Source organism: Porites lutea, chromosome 1, assembly GCF_958299795.1.
Source record: "Porites lutea chromosome 1, jaPorLute2.1, whole genome shotgun sequence".
Lineage (NCBI taxonomy): Eukaryota > Metazoa > Cnidaria > Anthozoa > Scleractinia > Poritidae > Porites > Porites lutea.
Genome location: NC_133201.1, coordinates 49,740,191 through 49,758,075, shown reverse-complemented (window position 1 = coordinate 49,758,075; position 17,885 = coordinate 49,740,191). Strand labels below are relative to the sequence as shown.

The window sequence follows — 17,885 nt, the reverse complement described above, 5'->3', positions numbered from 1 at the left end:
TTAAGCAGCTAGAGTGTATGGACAAGTCCAGAGTGTCTTTTTGATGGACTTGAATGTTTCTTTTGCTAATCAGGAACCAAGAAGAGAGTCACCTTAAGACAACCATGGGTAAGAGCTGAGTTTCTTGGCGATATTTACTTTAGTTGAGTCAGTTTAAGGTGTGTAGATAGCCTTTATTTTAAAACGATAAGTATTAAAGCTACATGAGCTTGTGGGGTCGTTTGCAATAACTAATTACAAGTAAACTAAAAAACTAAAAACTAGGGCTATATACAGACAAAACGTTTGAACTAAATTAGCGCTTACAAATATGAAATTGTGAACATAAATTTAAGTATATACAAAGTCATGTTGCCTAAAATTACAAGTGGATGCAGACGTTATCTTGAAGCTGAATTCATTAAAATTAGCTTGCGATTTAAGTTTAGCCTGAGATCACGATAAGGAATGTTTTTTGTCAGGGCACTACAGTTGTTGGTCACTGCATTCCACGGGACTGAGCCTCTAAACGCGACAGGGTCTTTCATGCAACGCGTGTTGAAGCGTGGAACAATTAAAGAAGCGCAAGTCCGGGTTGAATAGTTTGTGGCCGGCTTCTTAGAAATCAGGTCGATTAATGTGGCAGATAACCTACCGTGGAAAGCTTTATGAAGACAGATAAAAATGGCTAATTTATAATAAATAGACAGAGTCGGCTATTGGGCCCGTTGTAGGACATCAGCAGATGCCATGTCTTTCGGCAAATGGAGGATAAGTCTCGCAGCCCTGCAGTGAAGTCTTTCCAGGGACTGAAATAAGTCGGAATTGTAGCAAGATCCCCATAGTACAAGACCATAGGTCACTGAAGGCAAGGTGACCTTAAAATAGAGATCCTGACAAACTTTTCTAGGGAGAAATCTCGACTTCTTAAGTAATCCTAGTTTTCTAGCAAATGATTGTTTGAGTTCCAGCATATGCTGAGTCCAGGTCAGTTTCTCATCGACGGTCATTCCCAGTAATCGTGATTTCGATACCCATTCAATCGTAGAGTTTCCGATAAAGATCGGGGGAATGTTAATCGGGGGAATTTCTTCTAGAGATTAGCATAGCCTCACTTTTACTTGGGTGGGGTGTTAATCTGTTAATGAGGCACCACTCTTTTAATTCACAAAGTGCAGAATTTAACTTGGCAATACTTTTTTCTGCTGTGTCACTTATGCAGTAAACCGTTGTGTCGTCGGCAAACATATAGACGGATCCGGAAGATACTGAGGACGGAAGATCGTTCGTGAAAAGAGTGAAAAGTGTCGGCCCCAAGACAGACCCTTGAGGAATTCCAAAAGAGATCGGTATCATCTCTGAAGTTGATCCATTAACAGCCGTGTACTGCTGTCTTTCCTTTAAGTAACTTTTAAGCCAGTCCAGGGGTAGCCCTGATATGCCAAAGTCCCTTTCCAACTTCGTTTCGAGAATGGCGTGCGACACACTATCGAATGCCTTTTTAAAATCCATGAAGGCAACTGCTACCACTAAGCCTGCGTCCACAGCTTCTCTCCATGTTTCAGTTAGTTGTATTAGTAACAGTTCTGTTGAAAATCCTGCGCGGTATGCCCATTGTTTGTCCGTGACTAGATTATTAGCTTTATATACATGACGAACAATTGTGTCGTTGACTACTGATTCAAGGATCTTGCTTGGGACGCTTAGCAATGATATCGGTCTATAATTGCAGCAGTCGGTTTCATCGTCCTTTTTATATACTGGAGTAAGCCTCGCAGTTTTCCAGCTAGTGAACACCCTACCAGTGGTAATGGAGAGTCGTAATAGGCTGAGGAGTGACGGGACAATCGCATCGCCTGCTAGCTTTAAAAGCTTTGGAGGTATGTTATCAGGACCCGTGGATTTTCTTGTTTTTAGCGCCTTTATTTTGTCCGCTACTAAAGACTTTGAAAAATAGGCATCTGTGACTCCAGGAGCATCCGTCTCGCCCTTGTCTGCGTAAGTTATCCCGTGTCCACAACTTGTAGGAGGGGGTAAAGTGTTGGATAGCTTTAGGCCAATCGTAGCAAAATAAGAGTTCATCAGGTTTGCTTTTTCCGAGTCCGTAAATTTCAGGGTGCTGTCATCCTTTTTAAGAGGCCCGATGTTTTTGCGGACCTTGGGGTTGGTAGCCCTTTTAAGAAGATTCCAGTATGCACTCGAGGACTTGACTGCATTAAAAATGATGGAAAAATAAGATGATTTAGCTTTTCTTAGATCAGACGTAACTTCGTTCCTGACTCGTTTGTAATTAGACCACTGCTCTGGACATTTACTAGAAATTGCCGCTTTAAACAGTGTGGACGCCTGGAGTCCGATAGTACGGTTTTCATAAATCCGGCTAGATATATATGAAGACATAATTTGGTTCATCGAAAACACAGCTTTGATTTTTTTTTTATGAGACTTGCGTGTACTTACTTCCTCAGCAAAAAGTATGAATCGATAGTTGTCATTCGTCGTTCGTGCTCAATTTTGGCGCGGTCGCACGAAAGAATTTGCCGTCCTGGTAAATCGAATTTTTCCCACGTTACTGGCGGCTTGATCACGGCTACCCGTGCACGTGGGTAAACCTCTCATTCATAGTTCTGAATTCACAGAGTGACAAAAAGAAAGAATATTTCAAGGTTTACTTCGATCGATCGATTCTTTATCCTCATGGAGTCAGATAGTTCCGTTGAGTTTTTGGGGGCCATACGATTAGCGTTGCGACCCGCGACATTTAGACATACTCAAGGTGAACTCCTCGAAGCAAGAAAATCGCTCAAAGTTTTCTTTCTACAGCCAAGTTTAAGTAAACAAACAAACCAGCCATGAATAACAGAAGACTCGTGACAGCAGCTGTATTTTATTTTGTACATCCGGAGGAAAAAAACAGTTAAAAACATCACCAGTTGACACAAAACTCTGTCAGCTTCAGCTGTCAAAGTAACAACTTTCAAGATGCTCCATAAATTGTCCGCATGAACTCACCTGTCAAATTTTGACCAATCAGAGCATAAAAATTGGACGTTGAGCGTGACCAACGCGTGACCATAGAAAGAAAAGGTCTTCCCCGCCTGTACTTTTAAAAAACTGGCTGAATTTTTTCGTCCAAGGTCAGTTTGAAATCAAAATCTTAATAGTGCGGGGCCATATTGACATAAACTCAACATATTTGATATGAATATTTGGAAAAAATAAACTTAAGCCTGCGATAATTTGAAACTGATAATCTGTCAGCGGATGACTTCAAAAAAGTACTCGACCTCGATGGGTCGACACTTGAGCCCGCGGTACGGTCAGGTGATACTGGTCAGCGGATGCCCTTTCTTGACAGCTGTCAATTGATCACAACATTGATGTACAATTAGTTTTCTCTTGGGCTCCCAAACTAGCTAGAAAGTAAGAGAGTAAACATTGGTTTCCCTGTGGTGCGAACGGACGGTGGGCGGGCGGTCGGTGTACGGTCACGTGATTACCAAATTTTCTGGGATGGGTAGATTTACTTAGCTATGGGGCTCCGCCTACGCGCGGTGTTCCGCTTTGAAATCAGTAACCGCCTGCCGATGTTTACTTTCAAAAATTTGTTTACGTTGAAGGTTTTTCTTCGTGTCCTATATTTCACCCAGGGAAACAAATTAATTACGTTTCTCTTCATATCTCAATGTTCACCTCGGCTCATCTGTGTAAGTCAAAACAATAGATACTTTTTTCATGTTATAAAGTTTATAAAGGGTTTCATTTACGATTCAAGAGACATTCATTGCCTTAAACGCACTTCTTGCTGGTACCGGTGTTAAGTTTAGGCAAAGTTCGAAAAGTTCGTCTGCGGGACAAACGTGGATCTTCAAATGCCACAAACTAAACTAATAAATCAAAAATTTGTACAAATGAATGATAAATATTTAGCTTCCTTCGAGTGAAAGTTCGACGTCCAATAGACGATCTTAGCGTAATTTTGTTCGACCCAGATTAGAATTTGGTGGCTTATGAAAAGTTCGACCTTTGGCCTTAAGGCCTTGGATACCTTTACTCAGGTGTATTAAGGCCTGGGTCTCCCACTTTTTTGCTCTGAAGTGTAAGGGGCTACAAACATTAACCACAAGGGACTGCAAAGGACCGCAAAGGAAAATATACCGAAGAACGTAGGATCTATAAAGACCTGATCAGCAAAAATAATAATGTAGACATATTAAATTCTGCAAGCAGAATACTGCAATGCTGATCGTACTACGTGAAAATTAACTCCGCAAGACATCAACACGACACCGAAAGAACTCAAAACAGAGCGGGATTGTAAGGGGGTAGTCTATCTTTGAAAGAAAATGTGTGGTAGGTTTGCAGACTTGGTCATTCCATTAATTATCTTTGTTGAGATTGACATGGTAACATGTTGACACCATGGTAACGTGTTGCATGGCCAAGTAACGCTTCACTTCGGTATTTTTTCTTTAAGGATTCTGCAGGCGGAGTAAAAATACTATAACTGAGAATTTTTTTGTGGTGTTGTTTTTACCTATCTGAAGTACTTTCCAAATGTAACAGGAATGGTGGTATGCCTACCCTTGATGAATGTTTTCCGGCTGTCACGTGAAAAAAAATCGTTAGATTTTAATGACCACGTGACCTGGACACTCCTTCCACTTAGTTTCGTGTACATCCTGATACGCATAACACTTTTCACGCATAATTTTTTTTTAAGATAAGTGTGAATACGTTCTCCTGCAGCTGGCCTGAAGCCAAATATGGTAATTGGATACCTAAATGAGTCACGTGACCCCTATTGTGACAACTTTCAATCAGACTTAACTTTTACAACATGTTTAAACTCTTACCTAAGTTTCGTATCAATGTGTTGCATATTTACAGAGATAGACAACCCCCTTCATTTTCTTTCGTGTAGCTTACGTGCCTTAATTGACCCAGTCCTTAATATACCCTTTCCATATTAGGTCTGTAAGCACCTCGAAGACGGCATCGAGATCGTCACAAAACAGTTGGTTTAATAGCAAAAGAACGGCTCGGCACGTGCATGCTGGTACATTTCTTGAACATTGATTGACCGACTACGACGTGAACCTTCCTAATGCGAAGTAACACCGAGGACGTGAACGAAAAATTCCTTTTTAGTAAAATTTCACTTCTTGTGTATTGTCATCAGTCTACATGCGGCTGCCTTTAAACTAACCTTATTTTATTCGATATCCTGTTTTGCAGGAGCAGTTAAAGTTACCATCTTCGCAAACATAATCTGGCTGTTGTTAACAATCCTCCAGTTCACTTTGCCTTCTCTACCAAGCTTCATTTTGGTGACTTCTTTTGCTGTGCTTTTTATGATTGTCCCTCCTGTCAATTATGTTAGAGCCCTGCTAGCTATTCGTCATCATAACGTTCAGTTGGGTGATGCAGTTACGCTCCAGATGTCAATAGTATTGCAGCGCGAGAGGAGAGTTGCACTTGACATGTGCATTGTTGCCGGCTTGTTGTTCACCTCTCTGTCACCAGGTCTTTCCATGTCGACTGTTCAAAAGCGATATCCTCAACTACACTCCATTCTTTTCCCTTGGAGTTTGACAATGACGTTTATTCCGTCCGCTGCGAATCCACTCATTTACTTTGCACGTAATAAGAACATGAGAAATGCCTTTAAATCTATTATCAACATGTAGTGGCTCGGCCTTCTGGAGTCAACCATCAGTAGGCAATCGCTTTTATACAAGAGTTTTGACCTAGCCGAAAGGATTACGGAATAAGTAGCACTTACTTCGTTTACTGGTCATTTAAACCTTATTTTATTCAGCTTAAAACATTAAGGTGTTTCGATAAAATTTTTCGGAGACCATATAGATGATATTTTTCAATCGCGTAAGCCAAACTCCTCCCTTCACAAGACTGGAAGGCGCGTTTCAAAAATCTCAAGGAGTTGAATGCAGGAGGTTTTTGTCACTGCCTTCTCACTTCGCCTCCTCCCCTATCGTTTTCCTTTTCCTCCTCGGTTCACCTTTCGCGGGACTGAATTTGTTACTTAACGAATCAGAAAAAAACACACACACTAAAAAATTCATTTTAGTCCTCGGTTAGCTTTCGTGGGTGGATGGCGAGCGGACGTGTATTTTTCAGCTCCGTCAATTTGTAATGTTTTTCTCTTTGCATTTCTTCTACTGGATTTTTGTCTTAGCTTAAACATTTCTATTAGCATTTTGTCTTAGTTTAAACATTTACAGAGGAATTATTTTCATGGTAAGCTGAAAGCATTCTTCTTATCATAAATAGTAATTTATATATATATATATATTTTTTTTTTTTTCTTCCTTTGCTCTTTTATTTTCTTTTGTTTTGTTTTGTTTTGTTTTGTTTTTTTCTTTTTGTCATTTTGCTTTTTTAGCCTAGAACTATGATTAGTACGACTATCTAATATACTTATTTTAAGATTTACTGTAGCTCTGCCATTAATTTTCCGTGTGTAATTATGTTAATATTTTGTTCTAATTATCTAACTGAGGGAGCCCATTCCTTATAAGCCCGGTGGCTTCTCTTGGGCTTCCTCGCCATGAGAGTTAAGGTAATTAGATTTTATTTGATTTGTATAATTTTTTGGCAAACAAAACAATAAACAATAAATAAACAATAAACGATTACTTTGCGAAGTGATTTTCAACAGGAATTTCCTCTATTTCCCAGTGAATTCGACACCCCGAGGGGTAGGGGTACTTCCTAGTAATCGGGTAATCGGGAATTGTCGCTGGATTGTATCGCATTTTCACGGCTGGATTGACTATAATGCAGTTGCATTTTCATAAGAGAGGGGAATCAGAAAATCCAGGTTGATAGGGATTTAATAATGGGAAGATTTTTTACTTGGTTTAGTTTAACCAATGTGTCAATTACTTTCGCGATAACCTAGTTAAAAGGCTCTATAAGGTAGATGCAAAAACAGAAAGTTGCGACGTTGGAATCGCGAAAATTGCGATGGGGCTACTATTTGACCACAGAATAGACTATAATGGGGTAAGGGTTATGAGAGGCCAGCGGCACATACCCAGCAAAAGTTAACCCAAGTAATCCCCCCCACGAGTTCGACGCTCTGATCGCAAGTGTCGGTAGAGCATGCGCAGAAGCTTGAGTGTATAATGTCAATGGATAGGAGTAACTGTAGCTTTAAAAATCATACAAAACAAGGCTTACACACCCTTAGCTAAACGTTTTCTTGCTATTTCTGGTCGGTTTAAATGGAAATCAGAGCTAGTGTACACAAAATAAAAACTATTTCATATTTCATGACTCTTTTAATTTTTGGTCGAATATAGTCGACTGTCCCGCTCCAGCTCTCTTTTGTGATCTATAATCCTGATAATGCTCTCTTGCCGGTTGTGACATACAGTACGTCTTGGCTACCTGTGGTTCTTTGTACTCGACGCCATGATGCAGGGACACCCAACGACGGTTTCCTCCTAAATACATTGCATTTCCAGAGTCATTTTAGATCTGCAGAAATGCATTCTAAGCGGCGCTATAAAATTTGTATCTGTTTGGTCATAACTTGCGTCTTTTCGACGAGGGCTTCAGTATTAGTTTTCCCGAAAAGTTTAGATGCAGTTAAACGTATTACTAAAGAGAAAATTTTACTTATTCCTCTCGACATCACATTTTTGAATCCGAACATTTTAAGCTTCCTTTTTTTCTTCGAAAAATATAGGCTAACCTGAGGAGTTAAAAGTGAAAAATTAAACTTAAGAAAATCGTCGGGAATTTATCAGATAAGCTTCGAAAATTGTCCATGCATGAAACGGTCATCTAGAAATTTTTAGCCGTCCTCCATCTAATTTACCATTCGGGTAGAATCCCTTTTAGACGGAAAGATTAACTTACATTAAGAAATAAACTGTGAAATGGAAGCAGACAAAGAGTTTCGTGAATGGCAACCAACCTTTATAAAACAATTTAATGTTTTAAAAAGGCTAAATATTTCGTTGGCAATTAGCTTGTTAAGATCTCTTAAAAGGGTAGGGTGGGAAGAGGTGTGGTTCAGTGATGTAGAAATTAAATTATTGAAATCAAAAATCAAATTTAAGTTAAGGTTTATAGAGGAAGGTGCTCTTAGTTTATCCAGCTAGTTTACGGGCACTCCACTCAAACAATTCTGAAACTAATATTTGGCAGGAGGCAACCAGTTGGCTATTTACAAGCGTGGCCGTATGATTAAAAATAGACCATTTGCGCTAAGAGGTCATGTGACATTGTTTTCATGAAAATGAAAATTATATGGTTTTGCCTTCGAAAAACGATTAGTGGGTCATATCTTAAACAAAGTAATAGTGATTTGGTTTTTCAAACCCGCACCATTTTCTTAAAATGAGTAAGTTCGTAGCTGGTAACGTGACCAAAATGTGATTTTTAAAATTATGAATTACCTCTTTCTGAACTTTCTTAAACTTCAAGGAAAATGTTGAAAAAATGATGTGGCGACGTTTACAGCACATCTTAGCGTAACTAACAAACGTTTAACAAGATATAAACAAAACACAGTTTTGGCCGCCATGCTAGAGGACAAGAGTATGCCTTCCAACAATTCAAAAAAATAACTGATTGTACAATAAAGCGTAGCAGCCATTATCCACTAGATGAATTCCCGTCGATCAACCACCAATAAAGCACTTTCAAGAGGTTTGTACTTAATCAAAGGTGTCGGAAAACAGACTGATGATACAGTGTTTCAGGTGATCATACTAAGCAATATACTTTGATTCAAAATCGATCGTGTCAAGGCTTCAAATTTGATTTATATACTCCGTGGTGAGTGATAATTTTTTACTTTTCTCGCTTTACTAGGTGCTAAAGAAATACAGTTGTTAGGAGCAGTGTAACCGAAGTCACGCGTATTAGTGTCCAACCGCTTTATTTTATAAATCACACTCCTACGGTACTGTACAACCAAAAATACAAACAATACGAAATTACGAAAAATGTAGAAATCAGTACAAAATAACAAATACATCAAAGAAAACGGAAAAGCGTACAAATGGCGTATGACTAAAATTTACCTTAACGGTTTCTTGACTTAACGTTAAAAGGAATGAGCTGTTCTTGACCGATAAAAATTGTAAAAAACACTGAGTGACAAGACTAAGTTTATACCAGAAAACTTGACAGATTACGTAACATTAGCAACGGTGGTGACACCAAAAAGAAAGTAAACAATATAACAAAAGAAAACTATAAACAATTACAACTAATTGCAAGTAGACGCGAACAAAAAAAAACAAAGAAAACCCTAAGTTCTAGAAGTTTCGCTTTAACACACCGGCCTCGAAAGGCAGACGGGCATTCAAGCCTTGCCTTTCTTAAGAAAACTAAGCGAAACTAGTAAACGAAACTTATTTAGAATATTCAAAAACCTTATCTACAATTAACATCTTAATTGCTTTACACAGTTCGCAACGTATTTATGAGCTAAGTGATCACTGCAATCAGGGACTTCCTTTCCAGCAACTGGCTCCTTTTTGTCCAAAACCTCGAAGAGGTCTGTCTGTCCTTACAAGTTACATTGTGTCAACAGCTGGGATTAATTATCGGCAGCTTCCAGCAGCAAGCATATCTTTCTAATATCTCGCTTCAAAATTGCTCTGGCGGTTCTAACTGTAGCTTGTCGCACAGCACCATAGCGATCTGGTGTAACTTCTTCAACAACACCCATTGGCCACTGTATACGCGGACTGTGCTCATCAGCTATGAGAACGAAATCTCCAACAGCTACATTCCGGCGCGGGAGAATCCAGTTCTGCCTTTCTTGAAGAGATAACAAGTATTCATCTACCCATCTTCTCCAAAAGATGTTACTCAGGTATTGTGCTTGTCTCCAGCATTTTTTGTACTTGTCTGTGGACGCAGTGGAGAAGTTACCAGGGGCAACACATGCATTACGGTGAGACAACAAAAGATGATTCGGCGTTAATGGTTCCAAGTCATTTGGATCTTCGCTTAATCTTGTGAGTGGGCGGTCGTTCAGGATTTTCTCTACCTCGGCCATAACAGTGAGAAGGGTCTCGTCATTGACTATTTGGTTTCCCAGGAGAGCGCGCAGTATCTTGCGAACAGAGCGAATCATTCTCTCCCAGACCCCTCCTTGGTGACTTGCTTGTGGGGGGTTGAAGTACCATTGAATACTGCGCTTGCGTAAACTCTCTGTGATCCGTGATTGATTCCACATTTTAAGAGCTTTCTTCAACTCACATTCTGCTCCTTTAAAGTTGGTACCATTATCGCTGTAAACTTCTGTTGGTGCACCGCGCCTACTGACAAATCTTGAAAACGCCATCAGAAACGAGTCAGTCGTCAAATCTTGAGAGACCTCAATATGCACTGCTCGCATTGTTAGGCAGGTGAAAATGCACCCATATCGTTTAACTCGACTTCTCTTCAACTTGACTGGCATTGGTCCGAAGTAGTCAATTCCAACTGCGGTGAACGGTGCATCTCCTGGCGTGACGCGAGCCATAGGTAGCGGAGCCATAATCTGTGCTTCCGGCTTTGAGTTCCATCTTCTACACTTGATGCACTTGCCGACCACTCGTCTGACGGCTGAACCACCTTTCAAAATCCAAAATTTCCTTCTAATTGCAGCAAGAACTTGACTTGATCCTACATGGCCTATCTGATGATAATGGCGAATAATCATGTCAGTTACGTGATGCTTGGTTGGTAGAACTATTGGATGCTTCATGAAACAATCGATAGCCTCTGCATTATTAAGACGACCACCAACTCTGATTAACCCATTATCAGCTACTGGATTGAGTTTGCGCAGTGGGCTGACGTACGAACCGTCACTAAGACGTTTCCCCGACACTCTAGAGATACTACGGCGTTGCTGAGCTTCAGTCATCAGTGCATTCAACTCCCTCGGAAAGAACAGCCTTTGCATGTACTTAATGACCTCCACTTCAGCGTTTTGGATTTCGCGGACGGATAATTCTCCTCTTTTGACGTCTTCTTTTGCAATCTTCCCTGTGCGATACAGCAAGTAATTCTTGAAGCGGCTCAGCCAAGCTAGAGCCTTTTTCAAACCATACCACGAAGAGTAGTGATAAACCAACGAGTCAAACCCTTGATCTTGCATAACAGCATGCGCCTGGACTTTCTTCGATCTTTTGACGTTCTGGTCATTTTCATCAATCTCAGGAAGCTGGGTTGGCTGATTTGGCCACTGGCTTTCGTCCCTCAACAAAAATCTTGTTCCCTCGAGCCAAATCTTCAGTTTGGTACGTTCATGAGAATTAAACCCACGAGACGCGTAATCTGCTGGGTTCAGATCAGAGCTAACATGACGCCACTGAGACGGGGTAGAGATATCGTGGATCGTTGCCAGCCGGTTGGAGACGAATGTCTGGAATCTTGTGTGACTGTTGTTGATATACTGCAAGACAATAGTAGAGTCAGTCCAAAACGTCACTTCACGTATAGGCAAAGTGAGTTCTTCCTTGATCTGCTTGTGAAGCTTTACAACGACTGTGGCAGCCGTTAACTCCAGTCGTGGTACTGTCACAGTCTTCAGTGGAGCAACTCTTGCCTTTCCCAGTAAGATGCTACATTTTATATTACCAAGCGCATCAGTTAAGCGCAGGTATGAGACAGCCCCATATCCCTCTTCCGAGGCATCTGAGAAATGATGCAGCTGGACGGAACTGAGCTCGCCAAAATCTCTCGGTTTCACACAACGTGGTATGGCTACTTCGGTAAGACCAATGATGCCCCTTGTCCAATCTTGCCACTGCAGAAGGTCGTCTTCTTGGACTATGTCATCCCAACCAAGCTCGTCTTTGCATAACTTCTGAAGCAGTCGCTTAGCTGGAAGTATAACTGGAGCAGCTAGGCCAAGAGGATCATATAGAGATGAGGTGACAGAAAGAATCTCTCTCCTTGTGTTGGCTGTAATATTCGGAATGGTCCTAAACCCAAAGGTGTCTTCTTCCGTGTCCCACTGCATGCCAAGGGCGCGATCTAACGGTAAATCTTCTAAGTCTAGGTTAAGGTTCTTCACCGACGGTGCTAGGTCTTCCTTAGCGACTGAGGACAAGATTTCTCGACGATTACTGATCCACTTTGTTAAGCGGAAGCCTCCCCTACTCAACAATTCTGGCAGTTGCTCAACTAATCGTACCGCCTCTTCAGTTGTTGCGACCGATTTAACACAGTCATCAACGTAGAAGTTCCTATTAACCGTATCGATGGTTTCCACATCGAAGTCCGTCTTGTTGTCTTCTGCGGTTTTCTTTAATGCAAAACTTGCACAGCTAGGAGATGATTTAGCTCCAAAGAGGTGAACAAGCATCTCATGGTCTTCTGCTTCTTTAGAAAGATCGCCACCAGGCCACCACAAAAATGACAGAGCGCAAGTGTCTTGAGGAGACACTCTCACTTGATGGAACATCTTCTCTATGTCGGCCGTAAGACCTATTTGCTCTTGACGAAAACGAAGTAGTACTCCGACGAGATTATTGGTTAAATCTGGCCCTTGAAGCAGCTGTTCGTTGAGTGACGTATTGCGAAATTTAGCGGCGCAATCGAACAGAACTCTGGTCTTCTCAGGTTTCTGCGGGTGTATCACAGGATGGTGGGGAAGATACCAGACAGAACGTGGCACTTGATGTAGAGATACTTTCCTCGCGTGACCTTGTGCAATGTAATCTTCAACAGCATCCTTGTACTTCTCTTGGAGAACTTTGTTCTTTTCCAGACGTCTTTTCAGAAGATTTAGTCTTTTTTCGGCCATAGGTCTGTTATTCGGTAGGCACGGATTATCATACTTCCAAGGAAGGGAGAGCTGATAATGGCCATCGACCATCTGAACGGTTCGTTCCATTATTGCCAGGGCTCTTCTATCTTCAATCGACATCATTTCTTTAGATGACGCAGACGATTCGCCGAACTCCGCGTTGTACATTCGCTCAATTTGTGCTGACAGCGTTTCTTGACCTCCACTTAAGAAACTGACGGTCGCTTCAGGGTTGCTTGAACCGCCAACTGGTCCGATAAGTGTCCAACCAAGCAATGTCCGTGCAGCGCAAGGCTCTTTACGGCGACCACGGCGCTCTTCAAAGACCCAGTGAGCCTCGGGAACATCATTGCCGATTAAGATGGATACCTCTTTATCGAGCTTAGGTATACTTATACCCTGCAGATGCGGCCAATCGCGGATATCTTCGGTGCTGGGTATGCTTTTCTTTGAGACAGGTAACTTGTCAACAGTCCACACACGATCTAGTTGTATGCATTCATCTGACGACAATGCTCTCACAGTAAGACTAACTTCTTCTCCAGACCGTTTGGTTCTCTCGGCATTAATGGTAGTTAAAGAAAATGACGTTGGAGAACCTCTTACTCCTAACTCATCCAGAAGGCGTCGTAGACACAAGGTGGTGTCAGAACCATCATCAATGAAAGCATATGTCTCCACTTCTCGTCCACCTTTAGCAGAGACTCGGACGGGCACAATCCTCAAACTAATTCTGTTTTTTCCGGCATTTGTCGCATAATCCGCCCCGGCCTCGATGTGGTGTGGACTTGCTTCAGTCAGATCTTCACGAGTCGCTGTTGGCCCGGTAACAGGATCTTCAGAATCACCTCGCGTTCTAGAAGTCTCATTTGAAGCTATGGGAGCGCTCAATGAATTAGGTGGGTGCAGCAAGGAATGGTGCCTTTCTCTACAGCCACTCAGCAAGCAAGCATCAAGACTCCTGCATCTTCTAGCGATGTGATTAGGCTTCAAACAATTTTCACACAGATTTTGTTTCCTAACAAAGTCCTTCCTTTGAATATATCGTTTGTCCCGGAACTTAAAACACTTCTCCAATTCATGTCTTCCATCGCAAAACTTGCATTTGACTTGACCATCCGTTGCTGACCTCTGATTTGAGCGTTTGCTGTTGGCTGTATTGGCTTGATTACTAACATCCTTCTCAACTTGAGTCAAAGCAAGCACAGTACCATCACCATCAGCTGCTTTTCTTGGTTGTTTTGTGACTCTTGACTCTCCAAGCTTGAATCCAACTAACTTCCCGAACTCAGTGTTTGCTATCAGAGCCCTTTTTTCGAGAAAGTCTGCCAAATGAGAGAAGGTTGGCTCAGAACCCATTTCCAAAATCTTCCCCGATTCATCCGCCCATTTTGCCTGCATGTGCACAGGAAGACGCATAACGATCTTCTTCAGAGTGTCCAAAGAGTTTATATCGGCTTGATAGCTTAATTCCGTAGAATTCAACAAACAGATTCGCATGTCCCTTGCGAGCTGTAAGAGTTTCTCTCCATCAGAAGATTTTAGCTGTGGTCCTTTGACAACTTTATCGATGAACGATCGGATGATGACATGACGTTGTCCAAAATTCTTTCTAAGAATTTCACGAGCAGCTTTGTATCCTTCAGGCCCTGGCAGAATTACACAGTTTTCAATTGCCTCCTTAGCTTTGCCAGTGCAATACTGGATCAAATAAGATAGCCTTACATTGTCATCTGTAATCGAAGATTCCACGTTTAGCTCAAAATTCTTAATAAATCTGGGGTACCTTGAAGGATCGCCATCAAAGTACAAGAATTCCCGCTTTGGCATGTCCAACTTCTCAAGACCAAGAACAACTTTATCGATAGACATCTGCTGTTGCTCCATAATCCTTTGAAATTTAACCGTTGTTTCGTCAGTGCTATTTCCAGTAACATTCTTCGCTTCCGGTATGTCAGCTTTCACTTCCGGTAAAGCGTGCGGTTTGGTTTCCGGTAAAACGCATTTCTCAACATCCGGTTGACCAGGAACGGCGGAAAGTGACAATCCTTCCAAATATTTCCTCACGTTCTCGTGACCTCTAACTGATCCTTCGGAAGAAAAAACAGAGTCAAAATCAACCTGCTCCCCCAGTTTGGCTTCAATCTCAGCCTGTTCTGCGTCAATCCTGGCTAACATTAATTCGCTTCGAATGTTCAAACGTTCCTTCTCGGCTGACAAACGTGTGTTTTCTTCTTGTAGTCGTAACGCAATTTCACTTTCCTTTATCTCTTGTTCAGCCAGAAGCCTTTTCACTTTAAGCTGAGCCATTGTACACTTGACATTCCGTGCCGATAACTGACTTCCTCTTTTAGAACTCTTTTCCCTTGGGTGTAATTGACTTGGCGTCTTATCGCCGCCACTTGCATGATCTTGAGTCGCATTAGGTGTTTTTGTTTCCAACAAATCACTACGCGCGCCCGCACGGGAAACTGAAGGATTTGTATTCCGAGTTCCTTGAAAGGCACCCTCTAATCGTACAACAGGCGTTTTGGAGCTCAAATCAAATCCAGAAATATTCGCAATTCCTTCACCGTAAACTCCTCGACTTATTGGGGTGTAAACATCGTTTAACCATTCCTTGTATTTGTTTTCAAACATCTGCATTCGATAAACATCCTTGGCGTAGTCATGAGTAATACGCTCTCTATCCTCTTGCTCCCCAGACAAATGATACCACTGCGCACAAGCCCGTTTAAGCTTCTCGAATATGCTCACCAGCGAACTGTGCTTTTCAACAACTTCTTTAGAAGCAATTTGCTCCAAGAGTAGCGGATCTAATTCATTTATAATCCGCGTAATGTGTCCACGGTAGGCTATAATCGTCCGTCCCAAGCTGTCTCTTTCACCAACCGAAGACATCGTTAATGGTAATTTCAACTTGGAACTCCTTTGATCTGTCGCCAACCAGAGCGGCCAACTTTTACCAAAGTCGATCGTTAAGTACTATGTAACCGAAGTCACGCGTATTAGTGTCCAACCGCTTTATTTTATAAATCACACTCCTACGGTACTGTACAACCAAAAATACAAACAATACGAAATTACGAAAAATGTAGAAATCAGTACAAAATAACAAATACATCAAAGAAAACGGAAAAGCGTACAAATGGCGTATGACTAAAATTTACCTTAACGGTTTCTTGACTTAACGTTAAAAGGAATGAGCTGTTCTTGACCGATAAAAATTGTAAAAAACACTGAGTGACAAGACTAAGTTTATACCAGAAAACTTGACAGATTACGTAACATTACGCAACGGTGGTGACACCAAAAAGAAAGTAAACAATATAACAAAAGAAAACTATAAACAATTACAACTAATTGCAAGTAGACGCGAACAAAAAGAAACAAAGAAAACCCTAAGTTCTAGAAGTTTCGCTTTAACAAGCAGTGTGGAAGGTAGAGGTCAAAGCCTTTTGGCAGTGAACGTTAGATTTAATTTAATAATATTTTTAAACTGCTAGATAACAGTGTAGGTGGATATCATGATTATCGAAGAAAATCAAATTTGCGAAAAGAAATTTAAAAAGCCAGTGAATGTTAGCTAAGCTCGCTTATCTATATGTCATCGAATTGAAAAGACCTTTCTTTTGAGTTTCTTTTTCAAACAAAGCGATGGGAAATGTTATGTCTTGAGCTATCCAGTAATATTACGCTTACAACATTTAGCTTGCGGCCCTTCCAGTAGTTGCACGATACTTCCCTGTGTTTTTATTTGTCTGTTTTCTAACCGGAATTGAAAGTTTAAAGGTTAGTTTCCCGATGGGCTGTGACGCATAAAAAAGGCCCCTCAAAAAATCTCTAATTTCTGAGCTTACCATTTTGCGGTAAACAGCTATATGTTTCATTAAAAAACACACACACATTTTCGTTGGACCTTAAGGAGCCGATCGAGATCAATTTTTAACAACAAGTAGCATTCATGCTTTTCATAGGATGGCAAAAGTATCGACCTTTTTACTAATCACAGAACCTGAAAACTTTTGAAAACGAAACTCCATTAATAAAACGCTGAATAATTCTACAAACTCATTGCCTAAGTAGCGGCTACCAATTTTTTATTCCGAAATTAGCCTCGGTTCTGGTGTTCAAATTCTGAACATCTGGGCGTCTGTTAAGGTCGTTCCGTGTGAACGGAGTAACTATTTGGTCGACATTTCGTCCACTGAGTGCTGTGTGAACATAACATTTGCATAGGTCTGCATACACTTTAGGCGTGCAGCTAGCAGATAAGTTTAGTTTAGTAGCTAGCAGCTAAGTCCTAGGCCAACTGTCATTTGACACTTTTGAGGAAAGAGACACTCAACTCAACAATTAATTCAAAACATGACACGGTTAAAATAATGAGCGATCCAATATTGTCAACAGTCATCAAGCTCTTTTTCGCTTCACACACCGCTCTAAAGAACGAAAAGGAGAAATCTAAGAAAGAAATAAGCCTGCTTTTTTTCTTTTATCGGGTTATAAAGAGAGCTACTATTTCTTAGATAAACACACTACAGATACATTTTGAAAATTAATTTTTTGCATTAATTGCTTTTTATGGATCTTTTCAAAAAAAAACGGCCTGTCTTATCCACAGAAGACAAATGGCTGCCATTTGCGGAATAAAACCCTGGATTGGAATACACAGGAACGACACAGCCGCCTACCTAAATGATATGATACTCGTAACTGTCAACGGATGTCTTGCCATATTTGCATTTCTTAGCAACCTGGTCATCATTGTCACAGTAATCAAGACCCCTTCCTTACAGAAGCCGTGCAACATTTTACTGAGTAACCTGGCCTTTGCAGATTGCCTCACGGGAGTTATCGTCCAGCCCATGTTTATTGTGTGGCGACTTTTTCTTCAAAGAACCCGGCAGTCATGTCTACATCAATTTCTGGTGTTTGATGTGTATTACACTTTACAAGTGTTGACCATTGGTTTATCATTTGTCAACGTTATAATTATCAGTTTTGATCGCCACTATGCCTTGGACAGACCTCTGGTGTATATAACTCGCGCCACTAAAACAGGTGGGTCTTTTACTTGAGCATTTGATAAATAAAGCCTCTCAGAAGAAAA

At 41.1% G+C, this 17,885-nt stretch overlaps 1 protein-coding gene across 1 annotated transcript; it reads right to left on the bottom strand.

Moving 5' to 3' along the window:
* Positions 1–9,562: 9,562 nt before the first annotated feature.
* On the bottom strand, positions 9,563–15,673 carry LOC140931525 (uncharacterized). The gene has a single exon (XM_073381334.1). It carries the CDS (start codon positions 15,671–15,673, stop codon positions 9,563–9,565), a length of 6,111 nt encoding a protein of 2,036 aa, XP_073237435.1.
* Between the last annotated feature and the right edge of the window lie 2,212 nt (positions 15,674–17,885).